General features: G+C 39.0%; 1 protein-coding gene across 1 annotated transcript; it reads right to left on the bottom strand.

The window, feature by feature from the left end:
- Positions 1-845: 845 nt before the first annotated feature.
- Positions 846-10,611, bottom strand: sh3glb1a (SH3-domain GRB2-like endophilin B1a). Its single transcript, XM_061666018.1, has 9 exons — positions 10,411-10,611; positions 9,840-9,981; positions 9,219-9,347; positions 8,929-9,062; positions 6,086-6,178; positions 3,249-3,338; positions 2,862-2,962; positions 2,523-2,754; positions 846-2,005 (listed from the first exon to the last, which is right to left on the bottom strand). The coding sequence occupies exons 1-9, from the start codon at positions 10,471-10,473 to the stop codon at positions 1,898-1,900; spliced, it is 1,092 nt and encodes a 363-aa protein (XP_061522002.1). The 5' UTR covers positions 10,474-10,611; the 3' UTR covers positions 846-1,897.
- Between the last annotated feature and the right edge of the window lie 2,220 nt (positions 10,612-12,831).

Genomic DNA, 12,831 nt, shown 5'->3' with positions numbered 1-12,831 from the left:
TATTTAAATTTACAGCAGGGCACCAAACTGAAATGTTTCATTTTGACCAAAGGACTTTCTTTAATTATGTGATTAGTGCATGTATTGCGGACTTGGACGGAAGAAGTGACGTTGATTGGTAAGAAAAAATAACACTGCATTTTGGTAAGGTTACGGTTAGTTGAAAGTAATTTTTGTTTTTAAACATCTGTCCCTGCTTAATTGTTTATATCTTGCAGATCTTTCAGAAATACGCCATAAAACGTTTTCAAATAACGACGGTGAAAAATGCTTTAGATGAAAGAAAAAGTTCCAGGTTAAACTTTATGGATACACTAAATGAATCACTTTTTATCAATCCAAACTAAAATATTAACTGACGCATTTATTCCATTTTTATTTTTAGTCTGACTATTTTTTGTATTTATGCAACGGTTAAATTTAGAATATTAATACATAATGGACGCTTATTATTGTGGCTGTTTGGAGTGGTGTAGAACTGCATACGGACAGCTAATATAGGCAATTCTATAGTTTGGTTGCCTTTTGTATAGCTATGTCTAATAGGTAAAAACTAGAAACATCTGTCAGTACGTTGAACTTCGACTCTACAGTGTCTTCTCAAAATCTTCGTAAGGGCAGAATAGTTTTAAAGCATCAGTCTGGTGTTCCCACTGTTGAGCTCAAGCAGCACAAACAGTTCTGTCCTGCCACCTCCTGGCTCATTTTGGTAATACCACAATAATTTAAAAACGTTTTCATTGCACACCCATGTGTTCGCATGACATTTGTATTTCACCTGTTTGTTTTTACTATGCAAATATTAACAAAATAAAATACCATTTGTATTTAAAGCTTCCACACTGTAAAGGCAGCATTTTTTATTTATATGTTGAGATGCAATTCAGGTTTCAGGAAGGGTGTAAGCCATGCCACGCTCATCAGTATCAAAGCAATCACTACGTCATACGATAAAACAAAATATTTGCCAAGAACCAACTCAGTAATAACTTAATCTCATAAACTAGCTTTGGGTTGACAATTTCCTAGAGAGATGTGACAATTTAGTTTCCCAATTAGCAATAAATATCAGGTAACAGGAGTCATGACTAAAAAGGAGAATGAATTGACTATCAGAATACTGTTGGTATTGGTGCCAAGACAATAAATGATTTTATATATATTTTTTTTAAATAAAAATGTGATTTCAAACTGCTCACATATTATGTAATTTTTCCCCACTACTATTTCATGAACAATATCATAAACATATTATTGTTTAGGTTATCCATAACTGCACCATAAGGTAATCAATGTACTTAAAGCTGAAGTGTATTATTATTATTATTTTTTTTTTAAATGCCAATGTACTTGGTGCTAGCAGTGGGGGAAGTAGAGAGACCCAAAACTTACACATTTAGGCCTCCAGCTGAGATGACAAACAATGTAAACAAAAAGAAATGCATGGAAACCTTTGGGAGCTGTTCTGGCACATACTGCAAATTGCTTAACATCAAATACAAAAGGCATGGAAGAGAGGCTTTTTTTTTTTTTTTTTTTTTTATAAATGTAAGGAAGATGTACAAAAACATCAGCTCCATTTCCCCTCCCTTCAATTAAATGAATTGATTCCAGCTTCAACGAGTTCAAGTGTCCCCACTAAAATAGAGCCTTGCTTTGTGTGTTTGCTTTTATATATATATATAGATAGATAGATAGATAGAGATAGAGAGAGAGAGAGAGAGAGAGAGAGAGAGAGAGAGAGAGAGAGAGAGAGAGAGAGAGAGAGAGAGAGAGAGAGAGAGAGAGAGAGAGAGAGAGAGAGAGAGAGAGAGAGAAAAACTGAATGTGAATGGAAGAGGAAGTAACTCCTGACAAGGCAATGTAAGCTCACAACTGAAGGGACTATTTGCATGTTTCAGTTAAGTAGTTCCAGGTAGGTGATTGGCACTTTTCCCTTCTGACTGCCTCGCTCTCCCATCAGCCAGTCTGAGTCCATGCCAGGCACGCTGCTGACTGTGATCACCTGCAAACAGACAGTGTTTCATGCGTTACTGTGGGAGCCATGTCAGGAATTAAATGCATTGATCACAAATAACCTGTTGTTGACCAATACTGGCCACTCATGCCAGAGTAGGATCTGCTCCATTTGCACACTGACTGACGAGTATCTGCAACATTTGCACAATCAACATTGTCCCAGATTATCGCACTACTCGCTTGAAGTCCTTGTGTGTTTTTTGGACATACTTGGGAAATAAAGATGATTCTGATTCTGAGTCTTTCGCATCTACAATTAGCTGGTGACCAGTCGAGCGTGTAGCTCAATATTAGTTTTTCCACATAGGGCCTGAATAAATACATTTTGTGTTCTTCATTATCCCAAGAAATACATAAAATGAATCCCTCTGGCAATCTAGTTGTCAACAAAATGTAAATCATGAACACAAAATGTAGAAACGCACACGAATAAAATATTAGCTCCTTGCTAGAAGAAGCAACGATACAGTGGAACCTTGCTGACAGCTACAAGTGTGGCTCACCTCATCAGCCAGCAGGGATAGTTCACTGCTACTCGCGGCGTCATAATCGTAAAGGACCCTCGCATTGCGGCTGCCGCTGGAGCTACGTAATTCACTGAAGCCACCTGATGTGGCTGAGCCGCCACGGCTAGAAGAGCTGGGCAGGGACGCCGACACTGGTATGGTCGGCACTGAGATGCTGGCCGTTTCAGACACTGACGACTGGTTGTTATTGGAGAATGATGAAGGAAAACTAGTGGGGGAGAGAGCGAGAGAGAGAGAGAGAGAGAAAGAAAGAAAGTAGTAAGAATGAGATGCTAAAAAGCATTTGATGGTAGATGCTCAGAAGATTAACGTTACCTTCCCAGTTGCTTTTGCAGATCCACCATATACTGGTAACATTGAGCATAGTATGTAGTCTGAGCCTCCACAAAGTCATTCAAGCAGCGGAGGTGGTGTGCCTGATTCCACACAAGAAGAAATGCTTTAAGTTTAGGAAGCTTTACCCAATTCATGTTTAACTTGTGACGCATTTGATAGCTTCATTATCTCAGCTGCTTTTTTGCACTTGTTAAGTTGAAAATACATTTCCTATATTACAATTGCCAACAATCCCTTCATTTTGTAAAGTTTTCTCTTGTGGTCTCACCCACTTTCAGTTACATATCTGAATTTATTTTTTTATTTTCAAATGTGTTGCGTGACTGAGACTGAGGTGACACGTTGCGTTTCTGCTGGGATACACACATGGGTGCTGCTGACGCCTTCTAGCAGCAGTCTGGTGATCTCAGCCTGACGGTCAAATTCACTTTGAGTCATCCTCAACTCCTGTTCTGCCTGCGGGAGAGAATAAAAGTGATTTCTAGAGCATCTCCACCATGGACATGTTCAACACATAGAACAGAACACACGAGACCAGTGTTATGTCCCTTAAAGTAAATAAATAAATTAATTAATTTATAAAAAATAATAAAGTCAGTAAATGGCACATGCGACCAAAGGCCACATTTGTCGCACGTGATAAGGAACAGAGTTTGGGTTCCAAAAATGACACTAATTTTGAATCTCGGAAGGATCCGTCACTCAAAATATTGTAATTGTAATGATACAAATATGTTGGATAAACACGGGTGTCTAACTCATTGTCGAGGGCCAGACTGTAGTTACCGTTTCCCCGACAGGGCCGTTATGACTGAAACCATAAAAGGTACATAATTGCCCCATCGTATTACATATACACAACAGATTTACTAGTTTCGAAATCAAAAGCCAATACAAATGGTTTGGTTCAGCTCTTGAGTTTAAAAAATAAATATATAATTATTGGTAACGACAAAAAAATGCTTGCAATATAACAACGTTAATTAATTTCCATTTGGCTAATGGTTTGCACTTTTGGTCCAGATCTTTCCTAAAAATATGATGTTGACAAGTGATTTGCTTTGGAGGCCCTCATGAAATGATGTGGCGAGTCTGAGCTGGCCCCCATTGCCTTGTGTTTGACACCAGTGGATTAAAATAACCACTATAAGGATGTGGGGAGTTAAAAAAATATAAAGAAAAGTTTCCTTGTCTGCATAGCGAGTCAAAAGGAATCAACATATTAACCTGCCATACCATGACTTGTTGAGTCTACCAGTACGTGTCGGTGAGAGTGACAATGGCTTTACTGTCCTGCACTCTGCTGCGGTCAGTACCCATCTGGATTGATATCAGGAGGAAGGGACTATAACTATAGATTTAACCTTTTATTGGTCTTACATACACAGGACCAAGTGTGACTGGAGAAGATATTACTTGGGGAGGAGATGCCTTCTGTGTGTACTTTAAGTGTGTCCGAGTGTTTTCCTTTTTTTTTAAGGTCCAACATAGCTGCAACATTCCACTCACCTCTGTCACTTCCTCTGCTCACATCTGCTGCTTTGCAATTTGAAAACAGTGACATAAGTTAGAGCTACAGCTGTTGTGTAACTACGGATCATACTTACACCGTATGACAAAACAATATTAGTTTTTGAACATCACTTGGGCTACAGAACACATTATTAATTAACACTCACGTTTCTATGTTACAACTTTTGAATCATTACCACTCAAACCTTGAACACTATTCCATCTCTCTAGCTTTACAATTATTGACAGGGAGTTTGTTTCTTTGTTACTTGTGGACTGAGTGCAGACTGCACAGAATGAGGCCAGTTTTACTGACTGTGGGACGATCTCATTTCTCTTAATTGCAACGTTTCTAGTTTCTGGCTCTTGAATGCTTCAACCACAACCCGGAAGTTGTTCGTATTCCGTCACATAAAGGATCATCTCAAGTGCACAACGAGGATTGAGGAGGTTCCGCGGAGGAGCTACAGTCGAGGAACCATTGAGGTTTGCTTTGTGGAAATCTTTTAGGTCCTCGACAATGCCAGCATAAAAATGGGTTTGTTCTCGCTAGATCGTAAACGGAGCTGTACTTTAAATATGAAATAGTCAATCTTTTGTTTAGGCATTAATTGATTATTTTAGTTTAAATATGACTATTTTGCTTCATCATTGTTTTATCTTGGGCATTATTTAATACTGAAATTATTTAATTACACTGGTTCAAGGTTACCACGCAATGAAAATTAGTAATAATTAGGATGTCATTTTATCAAATACATTTGGCCACAAAGAAAATACAAATTCAGAAGTTTATACACTGTTTTTGCATTCTGTAAAATGCATAAGAAATACAACACTGTATACATATTTACAAGTCACTACAAGTACGTGCTGCCAGAGAAAAGTGTGTAGAGTGGTTGGTAACGCACTGAAGAAGCCCACACACGATCGCCTCTTCATATGCAGTTGTGAAGAGAAACAGCGTTGCCAATATATGAGTTTAATTAAATTCCTCTAGAACAAAAGCACAATGTGGACGTGTTGTAATACTACTTATACAGCCACAGAGACAACTGATTTGTGATATATATCAATGACGTAATGTCATCTTTTATTGACGACTCAATAAAATGATGACATCAAGGAGCGAAAGTCTTATTTATGTCCCTAAACATTTCTCTCTCATCGCTCCTCTGTTGTTCTCCTTGACCTGATCTCTTGTGGGAGGAGCTAACATGTAAACAGTGGAGAGAGGATTGGGAACCAAGGAGATTACAAATTAAGATATGTTTGGAAAAAAATGACAGAAAAATCAGTGGCACACTTACTGAATGTTTTTCATTATTTTGATCCTGTTTTATGATCGATGACAGAAAAGGTAAAGTAATATGAAAGAGAGTGCCACAACTTGCTAAAGTCTGAAAGATTTGAATTATGTTTAAAGGACCAAGATAAAAACAATGCAGTCACAGTGTAAATGGGGGTACCATCTCAAATGAACAACTGAGCAGAAAAGGGAAGTATAAATGTGTCACAAATACTCATTCACATTCATGTGACTTCATACAGAGTTACAGGCCCCAGGTACTGTTTCCTTCCTTAAATGAGGATATTGCCGCATACTTTTAGGGAAACAAAAATTTTGACGGCTGTTAATGTTTAATGTTAAAATAACCCGGACACCAAGATGTAAAAGAACAAGTACATACCACAGCTCTAGCATCTGCCATGCGGGCCTTCTTGAGTCTTGTTTTGGCTGCATCCAGATCCAAGCGTTTGACCTGCAGCAGCTTCCGTTCTTTCTGCGTACAAATAATTAACAAACATACATGTTTCAATTTCCAGGTACATTTTAACAATGCTGCCGGTGCTTTGCACCATATTTAGTTTTTCCAGGTACATACTTTGGATGACTTAAGAACTCTTTTAGTAACTAGTGGTGACATGACAGACTCTCTATCACAAAGAAACAGGCAAAGACTCAGTTTATTTACTTAATTAGGTACCAGGGAAATATAATAATATGCTAAACAATAGGTGCATCAAAAAAGCTGCTTGTATAAAAGTTGACTTCTGATTAGCACTGTAATTCGGGCATTCATTCGAAAACTTCTTCCTTTTTTTTGGAACGGGTTGCAGGCATCAAATTCAAAACGAGAGAATATTTGCAAAAAAGTAACGTTCACCAGTTTAAACATTAAATATCCTCTTTGTAGTGTATTCAATGGAATACAGGTTGAAAGGGATTTGCAAATAATTGTATTCCGTTTTACACAATGTCCCAACTTCTTTGGAATTCGGATTTAGTGTCAACTGAATTGCCTGTTGAGAGATTATAATCAGTATATTAAATAAATTAAATTCAAAAATAAGCTTATTGTGGATGTAATTTACAAGCATTAGACTAAAGTGTGTTTTACAAAATAAAAACACAGCAAACAGTTCAATTATACCATTAGTCGCACACAACTTTGGAGATTTACAATACAGCAGTTAACTCCTTTTTGCACCTTCATAACAGTTAAGAATTTTACTTAAAATATTCAGTACTACCTCATCCTATAGAAACTTTTCAAATTCTGAACAAAATTGGTAATTGACCAGCAGGCAAACATATCTGCACTGGACAATTAATACAGTGCTGTGAAAAAGTATTGGCCTCCTTCTCAGATTCTTATATTCTTGCATAGTATCCTCACTTTAATGTTTAAGATCATCAAACAAACGTAAATAGACATAACTCAAGTGAACTTAAAATGCTGTTTTGAAATAGTGATTTCATTTATTAAGAAGAAAAAAAAAACTATTCAAAGTGTGTGAAAAAGTAAAGGGTCCCTTAGACTGAATAACTGGTTGGACCATCCTTAGCAGCAACTGTAATTTTCGATAACTGGCAAAGAGTCTTTCACATCTCTTGTGATATTTTGGCCCACTCTTCCTTGCAGAATTGTTTAAATTTGAATTGGTTTTCAAGCATGAACAACTTTTTAAAGGTCATGGGCATTTCAATCTGATTCAAGTCCAGACTTTGATTAGGCCATTCCAAAACCTTCCTTTTGTTTTTTTCAGCAATTCAGAAGTTGGCTTGGTGTTTTTTGGATCGCTATCCTGCTGCAGAACCCAAGTGCGCTTCAGCCTGAAGCCACAAACTGATGGCTGAATGTTTTCCTTCAGGATTTTCCGCTAAAAGGACAGAATTCATGGTTCCATCGATCACAGCAAGCCGCAGCCCAAGACCATCACAAGAAGCAGCCCAAGACCATCACAATATCACCATGTTTGACTGTTAGTCGGATGCTATTTTCCTTAAATGTTGTGCTACATTTACGCCAGATGTAACAAGACATCCACCTTCCAAAAAGCTCCACTTTTATTTTGTCAGTCCATATAATAGTTTCTCAAAAGTCTTGGGACTCAGATTATTATTTATTATTATAATTTTTTTTTTTTTGCAAAAGTAAGACGAGCCTTAGCAGTGGTTTTTGCCATTTTTTTCCTGTCTCTTCCTTATCATTATGTCATGAACACTGACTTTAACTGAGGCAAGTGAGGCCTGCAGTTCTTTAGAAGTTGTCCTGAGTTTCCTTGTGGCCTCCTGGATGAGTCATTGCTGTTCTTTTGGAGTAATCTTTGGAGGTTGGCCACTCCTGGAAAGGTTCACCACTGTTTCATGTTTTCTCCATGTGAGGATAATGGCTCTCTCTATGGTTCGCTGGAATCCTAAAGCTTTGGAAATGGCTTTTGTAACCCTTTCCAGACTGATACATAATTACTTTATTTCTTAACTGTTCTGGAATTTCTTTTGTCTTGATCTTTTGTCCGACTTGATTTTGCCAGGACAGATTCTGTTTAAGTGATTTCTTGATTGATCAAGCCTGATTACCTCTAGACATGGCCAGGTAACTGAATAATTCTTTCCCTAATAAATAAAATAATTTAACAACAATATTTTAAATTCTCTTGGATTATATTTGACTGATATTTACATTTGTTGATGATCTTAAACATTAAAGTGGGAAAACTATGCAAAAATGTAAGAATTTGAGAAATGGGCCAATACATTTTCACCGCACTGTATATATATACAAACTGTATACACTGTATTGGTGCAGCATGGCAGCGGCCGGCTGGATCTCATTTCATTCCCGGAAACCTTTTTATAATGTTGTGAAATATTGATACGACATGGCATTTTTTATTGGCCATTACACCTGCGACCTCGCATGGCCATTCGACTCAAATTGGAGCGAAACTGTGAAACAGAACAGAATCCTGCACGCTGTGTGACAGTTAAGTCGGGTTTGGCCATGTCACTTCGTGTGACCATTTTCTGTATTTTGTACTTTTTAAAAAAGTTAAAACATTTGCAAGAAAACACTAAAAAGGAATCATCTGGAGAATGGCCACTGAGGTATAATTTACTCAATACAGACCAGCTGTTATTATACCGTGAGCACTGTGAATTACTTAAGATCGAAGATCTAGATTGAAGTTAAAATTGCAGGAAAAGATAAGAGAGCCGAGCCAATGCCATCGGTCATTACCAACTCACCAGGATTGTTTTGAAATCCCCCTCCAGAAAGTTCCTGAAAGGGGTCAGGAAATTGATGGCAGAACTTTGAATTAACTCTCGCGCTGCACCGCCAACCTGCTTCTGGGTTTCGCCACATTTTATCAAAGCATTTCCTACAATAGTGAGCAGCACAAACAAAACATCACTCCCATTTTTGCGCTGGTCAGGAGATGGTACAATCTAGCAACTAGTGCAGTAACTCTGGCCTGTCCATTGGACAACACAGAGCACTGTATGTACTGTACCATATGTATACAATCGATAGTCACCATATGCAGTGCCAGGACCAAATTCATTTCCTGAGTCAATCATGGACTGGCCCAACAGTTCATGGTTGTTCATTCGTATCGGGGCCTTTTTTTCCAGTTTCTCATACACAAATTCTTCCAGTCGGACATCTGAAAATTACAAGGGAAACTCAATTACAAAGTCATGAGACAACAGCGAGGGGGCCATGTACGGACACTAAATTCAATACAGCGAACATAAGAAAGCTCCAGAACATGACATACTTCATAAATTACAACACATCTATTAGAAAACAAAAATGTAAAAAAAATGTTGTCAAATATTTGATTGTCCATGGGACAAATGTAGAACAAATCCAGTTGACCATGTCCAAGGCTGTTACCACCAGGTGGTCTGTGTTTGTTGTATTTTTGCTGTAATGTGGTGCAAACGAGGGGGATGCACAGTTGAGTATACAGATGTCACACACCATCCTGCATATGGATGCAATTAGAACACCATCTTGGATAGGTTAATCTGCTTGCAAACGTAAAATTCCACATACTGTATATCATCACCATCATAGAGCATAATGATCCTGCACAGAACACAAACTAAATGTCTTGAATCTTTTTAATTAGGAACAAAGGGTATGTTCTTACTTGGGTTGGGCTGTAATAAGACTTCGGTTTGCTTCATAATCTTCTCGGTCCATTGTTTGGTGGCCTCAGCTCTTACCAAAAGATTCTCCAAATGGGCATCCAACTCAGTCTTCTCAGCCTGACCGAACTTCTCCTCTGTGAACTTAAAAAATATATATATATAAATGCCACTTCAAACAGCGCATATCAAAACACAAAGACATCAAACGTTCGGCATACAGTTTTTTTTTTGGGGGGGGGGAATGGGGGTTGCGGGTGGCTTTAACGTTTCCCCCAATGTTATCAGCTTGACAAAACCCAACGTCATGCGTCCACCTAATGAAGTGCACTATCTTTTTAGCGGCCTGTTTTGATGGTTGTGTTGCCCTACTACTGACTAACGGACACCAAAACATTGCCGTGCTGCATGACCTGGCATAAGGTGCTAGTGAGACACGTCTTGCTATTTATTAAATTATTTGTTAATACATACCACAGTCAACGCCGAAGTTGCGAAATTTTCAAATGTAACTGAGGGTAAGCTAGCAGCTAATTAGCAATAACTTCCACTAACAAAACGTTTTAAACTTACTTGTACAGCACGGCTCAGGAAGGTACCCGCGTCTGCAGCTAGCCGCTTGACATTAAAATCCATGACAATTGGGATAATGGACTCCTAATAAGCACGGTAAGCTTATTTCAAAGCAGCCCAACTTCCATCTCTTTTGAAACGTCACAGAAGCAAGTTTTTGTCGGGTGTGCCACCCAGCTGTTGACTGTACAAAGATGACACAACAACAAGATAGTTCCCGCTACACTCCGAAGCACGCTAACAGTCGGACCGATACTGCGCATGCGGTCTTAAGGCGAACTCGAAAAGCTGGGGCTTGTTTTGCATTCCTCTCGTTTCACACGCTCTGCTTTGCAATTCACGTTTATTTACGTAACATTGAAATCAATGCGGCGGCACGGTGGACGATTCTTCAATTAACCTAAGATTTTTTTTAATGCCAGAAGAAGAAAACCATGCAAGCACAGGGAGAACATACAAACTCCACACTGGAAGACTGTACTCAAGATTCAAATGCAGAACCTCAAAACTATGAGGCAGACATACTAACCACTAGTCTACTGTGCTGCCCACCCATCCATCGTCATCATTTTATGGCCATGAATGTTTGACCTCTCTACAGTCTAGACTGTCGGCCCTCATTGGCTTTTTTCATAAAAAAATATTGTATGCTGACCCTAACTGTAAACATTCAGTTTAATAGTATTTTAATGACTTCTCCATTAACTCGAAGTGGTACAGTCACTAGCGAGTAGTAGGAGGCTCATCTGTCTCATGTCAGTGAACTTGGGTGTTTTTTGCTGTCAAGGCTCGACTTCAAAATGTACAGTTGCAAAAACATTCAAAAATGGTGCAATGACTAAGCCTCAAGATCTTCCACTGCGCCTCATTGATGCCAGATTTCAGGGACAGGATGGAGCTGTTTTTTTTAAAATGTTATTTACAAAGATATTGACACAGGGAAGATGACAATAAATTATTTCCAAATAATAATTTATTTTACAACCCTCCCTCCATTTCTTAGAAAACGTTTCTTGTGGAAGTGGACTTTGGCAGATTGGGAAGAAAAAAAAACAACCTCTTCAGCTCTGGATATAATTATGCCAGACATGCACAACTACCTGTTGTGTGGGAGGAAGTCAGGCACAGGGAGAAATCAAATGACTTCCCTTCTGTTTGTTACCTACGCCCTCTTAGCCGTGACCTATTTACCCAGCTAAGCAATGTTGTCGAAGTTTATTCATCATCACGTTCATTCATGCATTATTGTCAGGCCATATAGATGTGGACATGCTCTTACAGCTTTATGATAATTCCTATTGCGGTGCCATGACATTTACAATAAATATTTTCTGACTCTCTTACCTATTTAAACCTCTTTACCTATTACCTTGCCTATGTTTTTCCTCATTAATGTACACACAGCACCCCATATTGACAGAGAAAAAAAAACAGAATTGCTGAAATTTTTGCAGATTTATTAAAAAAGAGGCGGCACGGTGAACAACTGGTTAGCAAATCTGCCTCACAGTTCTGAGGACTGGGGTTCAAATCCCGGCCCCACCTGTGTAGAGTTTGCATGTTCTCCCCGTGCCTGCGTGGGTTTTCTCCGGGCACTCCGGTTTCCTCCCACATCCGAACAACATACGTGGTAGGTTGATTGAAGACTCTTAATTGCCCATAAGTGTGAATGTTTGTTTATATGTGCCCTGCGATTGGCTGGCGACCAGTTTGGGGTGCACCCCGCCTCTCACCCGAAGATAGCTGGGATAGGCTCCAGCACGCCCGCGACCCTTGTGAGGATAAAGCGGTACAGATGGATGGATGGATGGATGGATGGATATTAAAAAAGAAAAACTGAACTATCACACAGCCATAAGTATTCAGACCCTTTGCTCAGTATTTAGTAGAAGTACCCTTTTCAGCTAATACAGCCATGAGTCTTTTTGGGAATGATGCAACAGGTTTTTCACACCTGGATTTGGGGATCCTGTGCCATTTCTCCTTGCAGATCCTATCCAGTTCTGTTAGGTTGGAGCGTGAATGTTGGTGGACAGCCATTTTCAGGTCTCGCCAGAGATGCTCAATTGGGTTTAAGTCAGGGCTCTGGCTGGGCCATTCAAGAACAGTCATGGAGTTGTTCTGAAGCCACTCCTTCATTATTTTAGCTGTGTGCTTAGGGTCATTGTCTTGTTGGAAGGTGAACCTTTGACCCAGTCTGAGGTCCTGAGCGCTTTGGAGGTTTTCATCCAGGATATCCCTCTACTTGGCCGCATTCATCTTTCATTCGATTGCAACCAGTTGTCCTGTCCCTGCAGCTGAAAAACAACCCACAGCATGATGCAGATCCACCATTCTGCATGGCCATGCAGCTGAACAGGACACATTTAAAAAAATATAATAATAATAAAAGAAAAGAAAAGTTCAAACTGTTGTGTCAGG

This window comes from Phycodurus eques, chromosome 21 (genome assembly GCF_024500275.1).
Source record: "Phycodurus eques isolate BA_2022a chromosome 21, UOR_Pequ_1.1, whole genome shotgun sequence".
NCBI classification, from domain to species: Eukaryota; Metazoa; Chordata; class Actinopteri; order Syngnathiformes; family Syngnathidae; genus Phycodurus; species Phycodurus eques.
The sequence above is the reverse complement of the archived record's forward strand: the minus strand, read 5'-3'. Positions and strand labels throughout refer to the sequence as shown.